Genomic DNA, 19,739 nt, shown 5'->3' with positions numbered 1-19,739 from the left:
GCAGTTTTTTCAGGAAATGCCGTTTTTACCTAGTTTCAAAGTACTTAGGTAAAGCCAAACAGTGGGCTTTTATGGCATGTTTGAAAAGCAGGACAAGTTATCAAATGCTATTTCCTCATCTGAAACCAAGATAACTGCACCTTGTAAGAAAATGCTCTCCTCGTGTAAGTATGTGTAGAGATGTGAGAGCATCTGTACTTCAACAGACTTCAGTTTAAACTTAACAAAAAAATTGCATCCAAGACTCCATTCATACTTCATGGTTACATCTCTAGGAGGTTTTTCTATTTCAGGTGGTGAGACACGCAGTACTTAAGCAAATTATTTCCCAGTTAGGTGAAAATCAGTTCAAGGAAGCTTTTTCTCTTCCCCCCCTCCCCCTTTTGTTGTTTTTGTTTGAGAACCATTTTGTTGGCAATTTTAGAAAAACAACACAGGATTCACAGGGAAGCTGCACCCAAGCATCTGCATTCTACACATCAAGTTATTTTGTTACTTTGACCAACACAAGATAAAGCAGTCCAGTCTGTCAGACTGGTTTCATGAAGGACAGGTACTTCCAATACAGAATTTATTCCTGAATCAATATGTACAGATAACAGAATTCAGGCTAGCTTGGTGAGCTTTGGGACTTTGCAGTTATCAACCTATATACAGAATACTTCACAGAAGTATTTGTTCTTCTGTACTACTTTGCCTCCTGCCCTAGCAAAAAAAAAAAAAACCTGCTTCAAGATCTGTTTCAGAATTGAATTTTCAGAGACTACATCTTTCCTTCTCACTCCAACTGTCATCCAATCATTAACTTTACCTTTCTTTAACAGTTTGAGCATCACAGTTACACTAACATATTTTAAGATATGCAAGGAACACAGATTTTAACAAGTCCAGATGACTTATCTGCACCATAGTCCTCATTTGTACATTGTTTGTTGCACAAAATTTACTTCTAAATTCACCTTTTTTTTTTTTTATTTTTTTTTTTTTAAACGATCCTGGCTGGTGCTACAGATAACAGAGGCAAGGAGAAAGAATTCTCTTCCATCTAAATGCATCTTCAGATACACTAAATTATGAAAAATCCACTCTTTTTTCACTTACAAAAACACATCATTTACAGCTCAATAAAGGGGGCTAAACTGGATTGTGATGATGAAGGAGAAAGCAAAAGTGAACCACATCAGATATACTGCGATTTGTGGCAGAGGAAGAGCAACTACTTTAATAGTTTTTGCAAAGTGATGAAGTACTCGGACTGTGCAAAAAAAAAGAAATTACGTTGAGTAGATCTGTTAAATATATCCACCTGAAAACAAATGAAAGGAATAAATGAAAAGCAAAGACTGAAACAAAGCAATATAGAATTACAGCCTAACTCAGCCTAACACAGATCGAAGAGGTACCTGCTGGAGGAGAAAAGGGAAACTCTCATCAATACAGTTTAATAACAACATAGTACACTTGGAGTAAAAGTGGTACCTCAGTGGGAGGTACCTGTTACCAAGAGCTTTAACTTGATTAAAACACCAAGATTTCTCATTGGATCAAAACATCATCTCAAGAATAGCTTAGGAGATGCATACGGTGGAAACAGTTGTTGCCCCTTGTCTTCTCCATGTAGCACCTTGTGAAGAGAGCACCTCCATCCTCTTTGTAGCTGTCCTTTAAGTACTGGAATACTGTGATAAGGTACCCCCCTGAGCTTTCTCTTCTCCAGGGAGAAAAGACCTAACTCCTTCAGTCTTTCCTCATAGCACAGGTTCTCCAGCCCTTTGATCATCTTCGTGGCCCTCTTGCGGACCCTCTCCAGTCTGCTTGCGTTTTTCTTTAATTGTGGGGACCAGAACTGGACACAGTACTCCAGGTGTGGCCTCAAAAGCACTGAGTAGATTGGGATAATCACATCTCTATCCCTGCTAGTAATGCCCCCGTGAATGCAGCCCAGGATCCAATTTGCTTTTTTTGCTGCAGCAGCACCGTACTGACTTATGTTCAGCTTTTTGTCCACCAGGACCCCCAGGTCCCTTTCAGCAAGGCTGCTCCTCAGCCACACAGACCCTAGCCTGTACTGGGCTCTTTGGTTATTCTGACCCAGGTGGAGGACTCTGCACCTGTCTCTGTTAAACTTCATACTGTTCTTGATAGCCTACTCTTCCAGCCTGTCCAGGTCTCTCCATAAGATGGCTCACCCTTATGTGTCCATCTCACAATAAGCAGGTCTCAAGAAGTGCTTAAGAAAGTCAGCATTGTGGAAAGATCAGTGTCTTTATTCTAAGAACACAAAGATGAATATACTGCTATACAGCCCATACTTACTCATTTAACTTGGAGAAGGAAGGTCTCAGCAGAGAAAGGCAGAGAAAAGACTGGGGAAGTGAACTGAGGATCTCAAACACTTCATGAATTTTTTTTCAGACTGTGTTATTTGTGTAACTTTCCTGCTCTATAAAAAAGAACTGTTTCTTTGCACTGTTGATTGTCATACTTCATTTCTACTTGAGAAGGTACTTGACAATCACCAATGAACATGTTGCAACAACTCTACCAGAACTCCAATATAAATGAGGGAGAACAAAATACAAAAATTATAGTGATGTTTGTGGATGCCTTAGGCTTAATGGGACTTTTAGAGTTTTAGTAGACATAACTTAAGTTATCTTTAGATAGAGTTTTAGTAGAGATATCCCCAATAAATTTGTCCTACTTCTACAGACCTTAATCAGTTATTGTACTTACAAATGTTAAAACCAAGTACTTGAGCAAAAGTTGTACCTTTGAAGAAAAAAAATTAGGTACATTGAAAGCCTCTGTAAGTCAGTAAATCCAACAGTCTTCCTTACCTTTGCGTTCCCAAGTATAGAGCTTGACAGTTCTAGTTCCACAATGGTTAAGCCCTAGTAGTGGTGGTAGTTTTGTTAGGGGGTTTTTTGTTTGTTTTGTTGTGGGTTGTTGTTTGGTTTTTTTAAGCCATTTGCACTACTAACATATCTCATTTCATTTGAGCTCCACTTGCAATGGAAATGTGAAACTACTGATTTTGGCAGATCAGTTCCGGCCAGTCTTGCTGCCTACAGCTGTTTGCTCCATTCTTCTGTCAGAAGTTGCTACCTTCACACAGGCAAGTTGGCAACCACTTCTTCCTGCCTGCACCTCATCTGCTCCAGTTCATAATCCATCATCTCCCCTTAAATTTATCTTCAGCTTTCATTTGGCCCGCTTCACTTTCACTGAAATAATGCCTTTTAAGAATGCCATATGCTTACAAACTAACATTAGAGAACACCTATCATCTTTCAGATCCCTTCTAAGGGGATTAAACTAAGTTCTGGATAACCTGGGAATTCAGAGGTTTTGGAATGGAAACTGACTACATTTTCATTAAGTGCCGTAAAGCAAAGTCCAAAAAAGAGTAATGAGGGATTGAAATACTGTGCTTAACTCCTTTTTCTCTTCTTTCCCTCTGAAAATACAGCTTTAAGCAAGCCTTCATCAGCACTACAATTCATAAGCAGAAGAATTGGTTCTTCCCACACTACCAGGGAAATTGGCTCTGGGCGCTCTGTTAGATCATTCATTACAGTTGCCAGGACCTTTTAAAAAAAACATCTTTTTTGCTTTACACCTCTATTGACTCAGCAGAGTGGACAGGATTAAGTTCTGTGAACTACACACTGTACTTGCAAGCATGAGCATCCATGCACAGCAAATCTCTAAAGACTGCAATTTCAGGGATCATTTTGTATGTTTTAATATTTACAGATAAGAGCTTCATTTTTGGAGTTTTTGACAAATTATTCATCCAAAAAAAAAACCCACTTTCATTATGAGACTGTCCTCTAAATCATTTGACACTAAGATTATGGCAAAGAGAATGATGTTGTCTAATCCCAACAGGTTTGGAAGTACTTACTTCAGAAAGTCACACCAAAATGCACTTCACAAGAATAAGCACCTCAGCCATCATTCCATCAAGTAAAGTTACTTATCAAGTTATAGAATATGTTATGATATTTATTCAGCTAAATCCCTCTTTTAAATCCTCTTGCTATTCCTTGTTAAGTAACCAACCAACTTCAAGGTATATACTGGAGATAGCTAAAATTAGATGCTAACTCATTTCACCATGAAGATATGCACTGAAATTTCACCTCTGCAACAGAGGTATTTCTCCAGTGCTTCAGATGGGCCAGTAACAAAGCCATCTCTGTAAAACTCTCCAGCAGAATAAGAGAAGGAATATGACTACAGTACAGCAGGTTGTTCTAGGTTGTTCTAAATAATGCTGTTGGATATGCAGGGGGGACAGGACACGACTGGGATGACAACAAGCACACATTATCCTCTTTATTACAGATCCTTTCACAATGCTCATGTTATGTTTGAGATACCCAACTGGAATAGGTGCTACCCTAGCTTTCCATGACTTTTGTAATGATATTTAAAGTATTTAAAATACCATTTTACATGTGACTAACAACACAGTTATACATTCCACAACAGAAGAAAATAACTGTACCTGAAAGGTATGCAACTTTTTCCTTTAAAATTGGCAATACTTCCATAGCCTTCATTTCATCATTTTTGCGAAACCCTGAAAAAAGGAAAAGACAAGATAATTAGTCAGAAATTCAGACAAGCTCAGCTTCTACATGTAATGAATGCACTGTAAAACATTTACCTTTGGAATATAATCTGAATGTTATGATTACAGGAATTAAGATATCCTTACACTAAAATGTTGCAAAAAAATAAACTAAACTTTTAAAATATATTAATGAACAAGTCATCGCTTTGACTAGCTTAACACAAATAGCATGGTCTGTTAGCAAGCCTCGGTAGAAAACAGGATACTGGAATTAGCCTTTTTCATCAGTAAATAAAAACTATCAGTTGGATCCTGTTGCGTTTAGGCATTCCAAATCTCACTTTCAGTTTTTGTTCTAGCAGAGAGGAGTAGTATCAAGCTATTAAGAGTAGGTACCTTTAGAACAATTACCAGTCAAAAAAAAAACAACAAACCAAACCCAACCAAAAAAAACCCCAAAATTTCCCAGCCCCCCAAAAAACACCACACAAAAAGACCCCCCAAAAAATCCCAACAGTCTTTACATGCAACTTTCCTGACGTGACTTCTGTAAGCAGAATTGGGAGATAAAGCTCTCAACTGTGTCTTTGCGGCTGCGTGGCAGGAGCAGTGTTTTGTCACGTTAACGCTATACACCCATGGAGTTTGAAATGGCCCCCAAGGTGAGTGATTGCAGTCAATGTTGCAAAGCAGCACATCACCAGCTTGTCCCTCCTCTCTACTTCCATTACATTTCTAAACTTCTCCCTTCTTTAATAGGGGAGATTTAGGAAGCATTTTACTTTTGACCTTATATTCCATATTGACCTGTACAATACAGAATTGGTCCCTTTTGGGCCAATCTTGTTCATCTTATAAAAATTGGGTGGTTTTGTACCCACACTTCAACTGTCTGTATGATCCCTCCCTGTCTCTTTGGATTCACGTACTTCTCTAAAAATCTCATTTCTGAAGAAAATACCTCTTCTGGGGTAAGGGGGAAGCACGCACTTCTCTATCACTGTTGAAGCCCAGAAGTGCTGTTAAGTAAGGCGGCCCAAATAGCCTGCTACGGCACAGTAGTTGTGTTCCTTAAAAGCAACAGTTTGAGCTATTTAGAAGGTAAAATAAGCTTCTTAATTATTTATAGTTTCAGGGAAATCTTACAAGAGCAAGCTCTAGTGTACATGTGGCAGTCTTTTCTAAAATATGTTGTTGTTCTTCCGTGCAAAAGGGCCACAATCCCTCTAGAGATGGCAGCAGAAGCTGTCATTGATGCCCAGCAGGGAGGCCATAATTTCTCTTCCTCCTCAAAAATATCCAAATGTTTCATATTCTTTGGTCTCAGGCTCTGAGGTTTAACGAAAGAGCTGTGCACTTCAGAGCTAAAACCTGAAGGTATCGTACTGGTGTCATCAAGTAACATAAGATTCGTAAATAATGGCATCATATATGTAAATTACATCACAGGCTTTCTATTCCAGCCAGCAATTCTGAGACTTCTGTGCCACTACAGTATCTAGTTATGGGCACTACCCTTCAAAAGAGACCCAGGCCACACCAAACAGAACACCCAAGGGACAAAGATGGTCAGTTGTTTACATGTCATGAGCTATGAGGAAGGATGAAACCTAATGACACTGTTTAGTCTGAAGAACTGAGGGGAGACATGGTAGCAGTCCTCAAAACACATGAAGTCTAGTGGCAAAAGTAAGCTGGCTAGAATTACAGCAAGAGGTTTTACTTTAGATGGTAGAAAGTTTTGTAAAGGGAAGAACTGTGAAGCAGCACACGGGATAGAGTGTGGAAGACTATGGACTATCCATGACTGGGGATTTTTAAAAAATGCATTTAGACAAACGTCTATCAGCAATGGGTCCCTCCAGTTCACCGTAACTGAAGTGTTCAACCAGGACATTGTCTCAGCACCCACAGAGTACAAACAAAAGAAAACTAAACAAATCCTCTTCCGGCCATTGGCTAAGTTCCCTGTTTTTCTATGAACACCATAAACCGAAAACAAACCCAAAATTCGATACACATTCTCAGAAAGTCTAGACCAGGAAAACCGGTTCCTTGGGTAACCATGCTGCATGGAGGGTTTCTACAGGACGGACAAAATTTTGCAATTATACAGCAACTCCAGACCGACACAGAGGGACACAGCTATTTCTTTCACCTTTGCGCTTAGACTCTCAGGAGTCTAAGACAGCTCTTGCATTATTCCTTCCTCCAGAGTACTGGCCATGGGTTGTCAACCTTTTACTGAAACTGCCTACAGTTTTGTTCCTACTAAGTTTTCATTTAGTACGGACTAAAGCTTTAAACAAGACTTTAAGAAAAACCTTGGGTTTAAATAACTCATCTAAAAAGACAGCAAATACCTTTTTCTACCTTGAAATATTTGGGCTTCAGTTGACTGCAAAGGCATACAGGCACACTTCCAGAGTTAAATTTTTTTAACGTCCTTTGAGCTACCCACCATAAGCTTAATGCCAATTTAGCATGCTCAGCTTCCATATCAACCATGGCGATTCCTTTCCTTTACAGTAAATTCAGAGGTAGAAAACACTTTCTCCTCACCTAAAAAGCATGCAGAAACTAGTACTGTACTTTGCTGTCTATCTTAGCGCAAAATTACCCAAGACACTGATGTTACCGCAACTTGCTTGCTCAGATTTCTAAGCCCTTAAACTACTTTACCTCAGATGATGCGCAGTAGCTGCACATTTTACTTTGCCTGTGGCATGTAAGAAGCAAGAAACATTTAGCTAACATTTTTTTGACTATTAAGGGGCTGCTCAAGGTAAACACCCTAGCAAATAGTTAGTACTTGGCTCATGTTCTGGATCTGCATATCCTTAAGGCTGACTGCCTTGGATTATCATATTCCTGCTGCTCTAAACAGCCTATTTTTATTCCAGTTCTCCAGTGTTAAAGCTTAACTGAAAAGACTGTGGGGATTACAACTGATGAAAAAATGCTGGGGAGCAAAGAGGGCGAATACGGCAAGAAAGTATCATATTTTTATCTCCAACAGAGCAATAATAAAACAAAAAAACAGCAATACAAGCAGGTCTTAAGGGCTTGGGGTGGGTTCTCCCCACCTTTTTTAAAGCCTCTACACCACAAAACAGTTGCAATTATGGGGATTTCATTTAAAAAAAAAAAATTAAAAGGCATTTACCGCACTCAAATGAAATGCCATAAATATCTGCACCAATCTCTCCCTACTCAGCTCAGCAACCTCCGCGCCAGCCGGCTGCATCACATGTTCCTGGAGGTGATGTCATCCTTCCCCGGCTGGCTGGCTGCAGCTCTCGCCGCCGCGGTGCCGCTGCAGTGCCCGCAGCCCCATCACCCATCGCACAGCCCACCACGGCAGCGATGGAGCGAGCAGAGGTGTCGGCAAAGACCCGCTCCCGGCATGGAGAGCTCCACGGAAGAGCACGACCCAACCCTGCGTGGCACAGCTTGGCAAGCATGAAATACAAATGGGCTTTCATTCCCACAGGACACGCTTCTCTTTTGAAAGCACGATGTATATGCATATATGGCACATATTTATGCTGTTCCTTCCACTATCCAGTTCACCTAATAAGGCATTTTTATTTTAAAAATGTGTTTTTTTAATAATAAATCCTACACTAGTATCTTTTTAAAGACAATTTTAGTCTTAAACAGGAAAACCACCCTTGATATTTTCAATACCTATTAAAGGAATACTCATTTTACAGTTTCACATTTTTAGTAGGTAGTATATGCCCTTCTGTTGTCTCATACATCATACAGACACTTTTCCCTAACTACCAGTCAAGAGGGAAGAAGTTCAAATTATGCTAATTAATATTCAACTTCAGTAGATTAAGTAACACACGACTAGGTAGTCCATTTCAATTTAAGAGGGTTTTTTTCCCGCCTCGTGAAGCTTTCAGAATTACACAATGCCAAGTTATATCAATACGGCCTTCTACTAAAACAAGAGTCTGTTATCACAGAGCAGTGATTATTGAAATGTTGTATCACACAACTAAAGATCTTTAAAACATGCAAACAAGAAAGAAGCAAAAGAAAGTCACCAAAACTTTTTATAAAGATGTATACACTAGAAAATGAAGAAGTCTTCCCCACAAACACACCATCTCCTCTTTGCCCCCACAACTTCAGAGCCAGAAGACACCATCAGCCAGCCAAATTTAACAAACTAAATTGTCTGTACTAATCCTTTTTCTCATACTGTATGAAGCTAAGATATTTTGCTGCAATATATTAATTTATCCAAGTTGAAAGACCCATGAAAAGACAGCATTCCTGGGTAGAGGTACCACCTTAGGAGGTTTCTGAGAGCCTTTACCCAAATGGTCAGGGCAGCCCCCTCTCACTTGGGCTGCAAGCGTTCCCAAATCCCGTGGCGAAGACCTGGCTGCAGAGCTGCAGTGCCCTGGAGACGAGAGTAACCCAGCGTAAAGGAGCCACCTTTTGCCTGGAAATCACAGCGTTCCTATAACTCTGCTGCTCCCCTGGGTACGCAACTTGCTGAAATTTCCCACGGGCACTGAAATGCGGTGAGCAAGTCACCTTTTAGAGCAGTAACAAAAACGGGTACCTTGTGTGGTAGTTCACACATCCAAGACAAAGACTGTATTAGTCTAAGGCTGAGGCGCCCTTCAGACACAGGAAACAAGGTAACTGTTAAGCATCTTGCACTGCTATGATCAGTAACTAGTCAGCCACACAATTAAAGGGAGCTGATAAAATTGCCTTAAACACATCTCTTAAGCTAACAATTTGGTTACAGAACTGCAATACAACAAAACGCTGGAAACAGCTTCCCCAAAGATGCGTCGCTGCCCCAGGAACATAGAAGTCTTTGTTACTTTGAAGGTATCTTCAGTCATGTGCACCGTCCAGTTATGGCAACAAACACAAATTACAGAAACAGAAATTAAGACAGCAAAAAGACTTGGAAATTGAGGCTAAGAGCAGCATCTCTTTGCTAAGAGGTTGACGAAGCACTCATCCATTGCTGTCACACACACAACTGACTTGAAACTCTTCTGAAACATGGTTAGAAAAAAACACAAACAAAAAAGGGAATGCTCTCACCCTGAAAACTCGCACCTTTAAGAACGCAACTGCTTTTCACCTTGCGACATAAAAACAAGACCTTTTCACAGGGGTGAACAAAAAAAGCCAGACTCGATCCAGAATACATCAATGCTTTAGGCTCTCTTTGGACTGCAGAAGAATGACTCCATGTGTCGTGTCACTGACAGTAAGCAAGTGCCTTATCTGCCAGGCTGCTCCCTCCAGCACCAGCCTTCTAATCCCCACCTCTTCTTTGACAGAAATCCCATCCCACACCAGAGAAACCTCTTTCATCGAGTTATTTTCCAACAGAGTACTCTCTTCAAAGGACCTGCTCTGATAGGCTTCTGCTCAAAAATCCACACACTCTGCTAAGTTCTATAGGAAGGAAAAAAGTGCAATAGCGGCACTCAGAACCATTATGTTAATGCCACAGTTCAGGTAATGAGGGAGTTAGGTCATAATTGGACTGATTTAGGTTAGTCCTAAGTGGAAAGAAATATTTGCTAGAAGATGAGAGATAAAACAACTTCCATGGGTGGGGAAGAGACTGTTTCCTAGCCCAGCAGCAACTTCCTGCATGTAGGTAAGGCAGCAGGAACTGCAAACCGTTCTGCACAACTCCTTGCATCCACTGGTCCCCTTTGTGTTGATTACGCTTCACCTTGGAACAGAGAATCTCAAAATCATAGCTAGTCAACATTTAAGCAAAAAGGATCCAAGACGTTGCTGTCTTTAGCATCGCCTCTGTTTCACAGCATGAATTACATCAACTACATGACTCTGAAATCTGAGCTATTCCTCCCTTTAATTGTAAAGCCATCCTAGCTAAATTTCAAGAGAAATTGCCTTCTAGTTAATTAAGCAAAAAGGCAAAAAAAAACCAAAACAAAAGAAGGAATAGAGAAGCTCCAATATAATAAAATTAGTGCATTGTTAGACTCATTAAGGTTTCATTATTTGCCCTTTTTCTTCCCCCATGTCACAAGATGATGACGTTGATTTTAAATCCTAGAAATCCATAGATTTATTCAACTTTGCTTATCAGTTAACAACTATGATAAACCTCAGCTGCAAGTTAATTTATACACTACCTCCCATGTTTTTCAAGTGTCCAGAAAGAGAGCACAAGGCTTCTCCAATTTTGCCATGGACAGGTTTTTAAAATAGGACAGTCTGCAAATTTCTAAAGATGGAATTATTCCATGAAAAATAATTTTAAACAAGATATGAGGAGATTCACAAGCAGCCATTGTGAAGCCTTTTACATCCTTACTCTGAAATTACTATATAGAAAACAGTACAGATTAAGTCAGTAGAACCATTTGATTCTTTCCTTCAATCAGATTTGGAAAAAATTATTGCTGAACTCCACAAGTTCTTGGGTTTACAAATGAAATCAGACTACTGAGGTAAACATGAGAAAGAAAACTGAACTTTCATAAAGCAGAAAATGGCAAAACCCAGCACTAATTGAGAATACAACCCAAAGGGTTGGCAAAGGGAAGCAAAATGTAGCTAAAGTTAGTGTGTGTATGGGATTACTGATAGCTTTTCTTGATTTTAACTCAGGCATTTTAAGTGCCAATTTCAATTTTATGGTAAGCTTAACTATAAATTCATACTTTTGTACGCAAGTAAAAGATTCATAGAGCAATCAGAGCTGTCAATTCACCAACTGCACTGTTATCACTTCCCGTTATAGACATTGCCTATATTCAATGCTGCTCAGCAACCTCACACCATCTTTCACATTGCAACAAAGCAAGAGAATTCAAGGGAAATTATGGCAAAGACTGCAATTCTTTTGTCTTCTCCGAAGCTTCGTGAACTTGCAGATGACCAGTTTCAACAGGTATACTGGCAATTCACCTCAGGAACACTAACTTAAGTATGCCTGTCATGGCATCTTTAAGACCACGCATCTTTCTTTTTAGGAGCAAACAAGGAACTACCAGCAGTTTTTTTAAATGACATACAGATCACTGGGCAACATCAGTAAACTTAGCATTCATCATTTATTCATTCACTTTTTCTCAGTCCAGATTCTAAAGCCTCCAGGTGACTCCAACAAGGACACAGCTTAGAGGCATATAACCAGAGGGGCATGATTTCAGTGTTGTTCCAGCAGCCATAGTCATGAGCTTAAGCAAAGTATTTGTTGTAGCTAATAGCTATTCATTTAACATTAAGAACCGAGTCCTGAACTTAAAGCAATTCCAGGAGTATGATGTGAATGCACTTTTGACTTACTTCAGCTCTGATCAGGCTCAAGATCCACTCATCAGAAAACATTACACCTTCAAACTCTCACTTTAATCACAACAGCTCACAGAAATGTCTCTTCTCTTCTTGTTTTGTTTTGCATCCTATGCACTCTCCATTCGCGCTGCAGGAAATCGCACCACATCAGTACCAAGCTGATATGCAGTGCTACCACATGGCAACCAGGACTTCACAGAAGTGGACAGCTTAGAAATTGCCTTGAAGTAAAAAAATGAAATTCATTAGAAGGTTACTAGCTCTTTAAGCCACTTTCAGGTTTTGGCATTTTTGCGAAATGTAAGAGGTTCTCTCTTACCATTTTTAACACCTCTGTGGCTTGTCCTGACACCAGGACGCACCTCTCCTGACCGTAAATTATGGGGGGAGCACAATGCCATACAGAGGGATGAGAGACAAGAAAAGGCTACTAGTGTAGTTGACAGCAAATAATCAAGCAAGATCAAATTCACCAACTGAGTGACCGTCCTTTTCTTGGAAGCTTACATGCTCATCTGTTCCTCAGTTAAGAAAGAGCAATTACTGGGAAACTAGCTACCTCAGGTATGTACCACAAAACTTGTTGAAGAGCTGCCTTAAGAACATAAGTTGAAGAAAACTCCAAATCCTAAATCACTCTGTTAAAAATCTGCAATTTCCTTTTAATTGGGTAACAGGAACCTTAGTTATCCATATTTTGTAGTGATGTCCTTTCCAACCTGAATTACCCTTTGATCCTATGAAATGTGCGAGCCAGAAGTACAAATGTCCATTTTTCAATTGAAACTTAAGACCAGACGATCAAAATCTGACCATTTTCCCCCCTTTGAAGTGCGGGGAACTGTGTTCTTAAATTTATCTATCCATTCGGGATGTTCAATCTGTTCCTGCTGTCCTACCAACATTGTTGGGAGTTCGATTGTTTTGGTGGGAATTGCTCATCCATCTCTAAGCACTGCAATACTCCAATTCACTGCCCTGCTGAGGTGGCAAACCTTTTTGTAGTGGTGTTCAAATACAGCAGTAGCACACTGCTCTCACTGCAGTCAGATACTTTCCCTATTGACTGTTGCTACAGATACTCATGGCTTAAGGGATCTACACTGTCACGGTGGTCAGGGGGGTACCCACTCTCCTATAAAAGATTGGCTTAACATGCAGTTGTTTTAACAACAAGGTCTGTAAGCAATGTTTCTTATTTTTCTGTTCAAAACACAGATCAAGTGAAAGGCAGTAGCTTCTAAATTCTGCGCAACAACAGCTGGAACATAACATTTTAGATCATGTCCTTCTGGCTCTTGTTCCAAACCACCATCTGGAAAAATCTCTTTCCACACTGAAATTGATGAAGACTACAGCAAGGACAGTAAAAATAAGCAAGCTAAAACAGATTGAAAATTGTCCTGCATTATTTTATCCTGAGCAACAATAGGAAGAACTATTTCCATCAGCCCTGAAATCAATCAAAAATACCAAAAAACAGACTGCATATACTTCAGAAGAAATGCCTTTTACAGCACAAAGTATTGCTTTTGGGCTTCCTATCATTCATAGACTCCAAGATTAGGCATTTACTGGTTTTATTTTCCAAATTTTTTCCCTTTTCTCCACCCTTTTTTTTTTTTTTTAATATGCACACATTTTCACAACACTTTTGTCACCTTATGGAGATTCATATGCAAAAACTAGACTAGGTTACGTTCATATTTGGAGACATAAGTACTTAAACAACCATCTTTTGTTGAATACTCCTTCCTCCCCCTCCCCCTTCATTTTTTTGCACGACATTTTATATTCCTTCTGTGGCAAAACTAGCAGTTTGCAACAAGATGTATGTCAAATAACTTGATTTGTGCACAGCACTCATTCCTTCAAATTCCCGTTTTATTAGTTTGCAGCTGTAAGGAGCTCAAGCTGTAAGAGCACCAAGAGACAGGAAATGTAGGATGAATCTGAGCTTCTCTGCTACATTACAGTGCACATAGAAAAGATGAACAGGAGGAGGAAGGGAGAGACGCTTTTCTTCATCCTGCATCGTAAAACCAGTCAAGTTCATATTGATTCAAACAACAGAGAAAAAGAATCATCCACAGCTTCTTTTATGCAGCCCCTAGCTTCAGATGTGTGACTGTTAGAAGCATTTAGAGGGGGGCAAATAAGTTTTACATCAGAGCTTCTCCTTGCTCTCCTTTTTTATCTTTTTACTGAGTCGATTTCATTTAAAACACTGATTAACATATGCTATTGGTTAGAATGAACTAATTTTTTTTAAAAAAAAAGAAGAGTGATCAGGAGTCCAGAGGGGAATTAAAGCTTGGGTATTCCACTTTTAATATGCAAGTGGTTGCTAACAGCAACCTGCCTCCCTCCCTCCCTGCCTTTAAAAGGGAGAGCAAGATTAGCACGAAATGCTGAAAAATATGTCCAATACCCGTCTCGTTTGCTTAAGGATTACAGCTTGAATTACTCCAAGCAGGTGTGTTCGTATTCTTAACACACATGCCGCATTAATTAAAAATACAGGTTTAAGACAACAGAAGGCAAAGAAAGCAAACAGTCGCTCTACTGAGACAAAAATGAGCCACGCACGGGCTTGGCAATAGGGAAGCAGTGCAGCGCAGCTCGGTCTGCGTGCAAGCCGATGACAGCATGGCTCCCACATGACGGCCGCACTCGCAGCAGCACACATTACATCATCAGCTTTGTGCAGGGCTGAGCCACCGCTCAGCCCGGGAGGAGCGCTGCCACACACTGCATCCCCGGCTCCATCCCCCAAACCTTAACGGAGGCAGAAATATCAGCGATCTGAAGTCTCACAAACCTTCCTCTCCCCACCCTGTCAAAAATCCTCTCCATCTGATCCCTCTGGGAAATTTCATTAGAAACAAACGAAAGACCCTTAATACATTTTGCTTTGCGAACAGATTTCACTCAAGAATCAACAGAAAAGATTTTGCAGATCGTCATGACTAAGAGAGGGAGGTTTCATTCTTCATTTATCAAATTTGCTCTAGCAGATTATTTCCTTCAGATGACAAAGGCAAGCAGCCTGAATCTCATTAGAGCTACATTTAACACAGCTACTGAAGTACACAAATTTAACCTAAATCAAGGCTGGGTGTTCTCCGCAAACTCCACTTACTCAGCTCCTTCTATGTTACTGTAATGAGAACAAGATTAACATCTTGCCTTCACTTTCATCCATTTCTGTAAATGGATACACATTACTATAAATGCAGCATGTGCACTTTCACGACTCTGGTCAGAAGCATACTCCCAAACTCAGCACTCAAAACCACGGAAGAATTTCTCACAGCTCACCTATCCTCAAGTCATGAGTAAATTAGCTTCAAACTCATCTTTATTAAGGCTATGTAGCATGCAATACTGAGACAGACAAGACAAAGCAAGCAACTCCTAATGCTATTTAGGACAGAAACCTGTAGACGTAATATTCCAAAGGCATTCAGACATCCAACTGTTTGTTTCTACAGCTTTAGTATTGATGTGCATATTGAAACAACTGATACCTACTCAAATAGTGTCAAATTTCTTTAAGAACAACAGTTACAGTAGGGACCCCGCATTACGTTCGCAAGCGTGCTAATCAAGTTCTCCTTCAATTTAAAAAAAAAAAAAAAATCACATAGAAACCTTGCTCATTTTACAGACCAAGCTGGACAAAAGCTATTTAAACTTGACTGCAACTTACTACTACCTACTACTTGCCAGCACAACAAATCCAGTCTAACAAATACTTGTGAGCTCCCACTATTTCATGCTCAAAATTTTAACATCAAATCTATGGACCCCGATATGGCTGTGCTCATTCAAATACGAAAGCGCAGACGATTACTCTTCTGTTAGCACAGGCAGCAAGTATTCACCCATCAGCCTTACTCTTCAGCCTTCTAGAGCATAGACAATACAAAGATGTTATATGCCCAAAAAATCCAGTCATCCACCTCTTTAACACTACCTGCAAAATACCACCGTTAGCAAATGTTTTTCATGTTATTTTATTTCAATAGAGGGCATTCATCACATGGGCATGTTATAGCACCTCTGATCCATGCCTTTAAAGAACATGCTCAGACTTACCAAATGTTATGTAGTATGGTATAGATACCATGTGATACCATCTGCAAATCAGGATAATGACAATGATTCAAGCACTGTAAGTTATAATATTTTAATTAAATTCACAAAAACGGCCTAATTTAAGCCCGATTAAAATGGGTTTGTTGGTATTCTATGACACTGACTCACTCTACACAAAATTCCAAATGCATATGATTTCCTGGAAAAGCTCTTTGAGACAACAATAGGAGCTAACATTTTAATTGCATTAAAAAGCAGCAATGTACTTTGGCATGTATATAAATGCATTACTTCAGAAGTATACAATGTATTTTAAAAGCACTAAGTAAGATTTAACCATGCCTCTGCCTTGATGTCTTCGGTTCTTGACACGATTAAAGATACACAAGTTGTCTCTGAAGATTTTAAACTCTAAAACCAATTAGCAGTCCATAAGTGTACTTCTAAATAACATAGCAAGCTTAGTTACAAATATTAACTTTGTAGAGTAGAACAGTAACAAATGTGAAATTAGATTTCTCTTTAGCTGTTTTCACCTTTATTTTATTATTTCCCCCCCTCCTCTTACACCATCTCATCAGGTAAAAACACGAGTTTATGGCAGTAGTAGAGCACAACAACAGTTGATACGCTATTTAGTTTGGCAAATATTTTTATTTTTACACATTATTAAATGACAAGCACTCTGCTGCAGTGCTTTTGGTATAGAGCCACTTTTGTTGTAGACAAGTCACACAGCAGCATTCTTATTTGCTTTTGAGCTCCAATACCCTGATATCTCATTCAAATTGCCAAACTCTCATATCTACTATTATTTGAAAAACAAACAAAAAAACCCAGAGAAATTAAGTCATGTGAGAGGTTTACTGAGTCTTTTTAGCCTAGCAGTTATTGAAAGCTTGAACATGAAGCCGTATCATGTCCTTTTCCAGCACAATTCATTTGGGTATTTGAAAGTGTATAGACAGATAATGGGTGTATTCTGGACTCAGCACAGGGGAAAGAGTGTTGAATCCAGCGTTGTGTTACTGATCATCCAGTTAGAAGACTGCAAGACCTGGACTGCAACTTCTTTATAAAAGACTTCCCCAAAAGTTTCAATAACTGATACATCACAACAGCCTCCCTTCATGCCTCCCTATCTAAGCACAAGTGTATATGACCAGCATCCCCTAGTACATTTGATACATGAGAACATTCTTATTAAGTTCTTTAGGCACACGTTTTTCCTATTATACTTTATCCCCACTACCACTGCATCAACCTTGCTTGTACTAATGATAGGTCCATTCATTGGCACTACTTGAACTACAAGAGTAATAAAAGTAGATGGAGAATTTTACCTGCTATCCATTTACTCTTCACAACATGTATCAGGAGGACTAGTCCTCTTCAGACGTTACTTAACAGAACTTGAAGTATATGTACATCAGCTTGAGATGCCTGGAGATCCTTTCCTCCAGCAGATGCTTTGTTCTGTTCTCATGAGGATCAGAAGCAAGACTTAGACCATTACCATATACGACTCAATTGTATACAAATTTATCCCAGTTAGCTCAAATCAGTACATTTCCAATGCCAACTTAGTTTTGAATTTGGTAACTGAGCACCAAACACGAACTCCATGGCTTGTAACTCTTCAAAGAATGAGCTGCAAGCAAGCTAACAGGATATATTACTGTCAGAACGCCAATACTGTTACCAGCAACAAAACTGCCCTGATTTCAAAGCCAACTAAAAATTGTACTACCATCTCAACATCTGGGGAAAACAAACGTGAAGTACTTGAGACTCATAAAAAGTAAAATCTTGAACTAACAGGACTTACTCTGTCACTTATGCTTGAAAAAAACGCGCATGATGATGCTAAGGATCCGAGTTACAGCACCGTAACACAGCATCTCCACTTGCCTTCTTGATAGCTTTATTATTAAGTAATCATTCTATAAAGAAAGTTAATTTAAGAATCAAAATCAACAAAGCTAAAGTTTATTTCAATGTATGAGAAAATACCTTGAATGAGTCCAAAATGCTTGTCAGACAGGGCCAGTATCAGCAGCTTAAGTTGCCTACCAAAGCAGCCTGTCACTGGCAGATGTGAGATAATCCCATCCTTACACAAAGGCCTGCTTTTGACCTCTTCGGGTAATTGATTGCCATTAAAATCACTTTTCAAATGACTATTCTTATGTCCAAATTTTTTTGAACTGTCATTCTTCAAGCTCTTGGCTCAATGACTTTCTATGGATATAAGCTCCTTGACCTTATCAGATTTTTTTTTGATCTTCCAATTTAGAGCATACTATTCCACATTAAAGATATTGGTATTTAAAAATTTGATTTCTCACAAAGACTTCCAATTAAATGTGACAGTTAAGTTTATTGTGATTTCCTTTTTTTGTTGTTGAACTAAGGTTTGGAATAGCTGATGATTCTGAGCAATAGCCCTTTACCTCCACCGAATATTTGCTTTGCAATAGCCAGAAAACAGAATCACTCTTAGATTACAATTACAGCAAGAAAGAATTGCTACAGAGCCTCTAGATAGGAAGTAAAACTTTCCAGTCTGCTTCCATTTTACCAGCTCAGCCCAGTGTTGTTACTTGTTAGTCCATCAGCACCTACTAAATGATTACCTACTAACTGAATTAAAGGCTTAATTATACCAGGCATTGTAACTCCTTCTATCAAACATGTTAATGCAATATGATACAGTTAGGGTAGGCAGGAAGTAACTACTGGCAGCTGGACTAACCATAAAGATCTAGAGGGAAGTTACTTGTAGTTACTTACCATTTTCCAAAAAGGAGATAGTCCACTATTAAGCATTAAGTCTTAATCAAAGCGCTAACTCAGAAGTCCACTACGAAACTAAGATATTTTAATTTTCTGGTACAGACATCTGTGCAAACAGTTATTGATCACTCATTAAATGATTGCGGGGGGTATACACATGCACAGCAAAAGCCAAGGAATGGGTTCTGTCAAGTTCCATGCAACTGTACTACCAAGAGCCTAATTCAGTGAATATTCTCTTTTGATGGCAGTGCCAGCTTAAGCCAGAGTTTTATGATAATTACCAAAAACAGGCTGGGGATTCTTAGTTTAATTAACCACCACCATGTCAGTAGTCTGAACAGAGGCTATCATGCATTAAATCCCATTTATCAAGTACAGTTGTCCATTGATAAACTGGTTAAAAATAAAAAAGTTGAACAAATAGAGATCTCCCCATCGAAACAGACATATCATCTGGGAGAAAAACATTTTAGGGAAGTTTCACTTTTAGGGAGGAGAGAGAATGATATACAGGAAAATTTCAATATATATAGAATTCTCCACAACCTCAAAAAAGGCAGGCTATTAAAACTACCACGCTCTGTCAGGAAAAGACTACCAGGAAGAGACTCTCTTCACAAACACAACCCAACTCATAAGGCAGGCAAGTACGCAGACTTCCAAACACAAATTTAAAGCAGGACAGACAGTTGAGCTAAATACAAGGTGAAAGAAAATAACCCTTTGTTCAAGCCAAATGCATACAGACTTATACATGTAAGGCAAATATCTGTGACTGATTTTGCACATTTTGGCTATCATTAAAAAAAATGTAAGTTGAAATACTCATCTTTGCCTTTCTTAAGAGAAGGCTGACTGACAGTTATTGGTCAACATCAAGGCACTCCATCCACATGGGTATGTGCACCTCCAACATGAAGACACA

At 39.3% G+C, this 19,739-nt stretch overlaps 1 protein-coding gene across 5 annotated transcripts in view; it reads right to left on the bottom strand.

Moving 5' to 3' along the window:
* The window catches only part of TRIO (trio Rho guanine nucleotide exchange factor), a 265,761-nt gene that overhangs the window by 180,806 nt on the left and 65,216 nt on the right, over positions 1-19,739 (bottom strand). For 4 of the 5 annotated variants that reach the window (XM_075142475.1, XM_075142469.1, XM_075142472.1 and 1 more), the window contains exon 2: positions 4,517-4,591. In XM_075142475.1, coding sequence (XP_074998576.1) covers positions 4,517-4,591 — 75 coding nt within the window. Of the gene's footprint in view, positions 1-4,516; positions 4,592-17,358; positions 17,502-19,739 lie in introns of those variants that run through there. The other variant, XM_075142471.1, reaches the window with a different exon arrangement.

Source organism: Calonectris borealis, chromosome 2 (assembly GCF_964195595.1).
Source record: "Calonectris borealis chromosome 2, bCalBor7.hap1.2, whole genome shotgun sequence".
In the NCBI taxonomy this organism is placed as follows: domain Eukaryota; kingdom Metazoa; phylum Chordata; class Aves; order Procellariiformes; family Procellariidae; genus Calonectris; species Calonectris borealis.
Note: the sequence above shows the minus strand (reverse complement) of the source record. Positions and strands in the feature narration are given on the sequence as shown.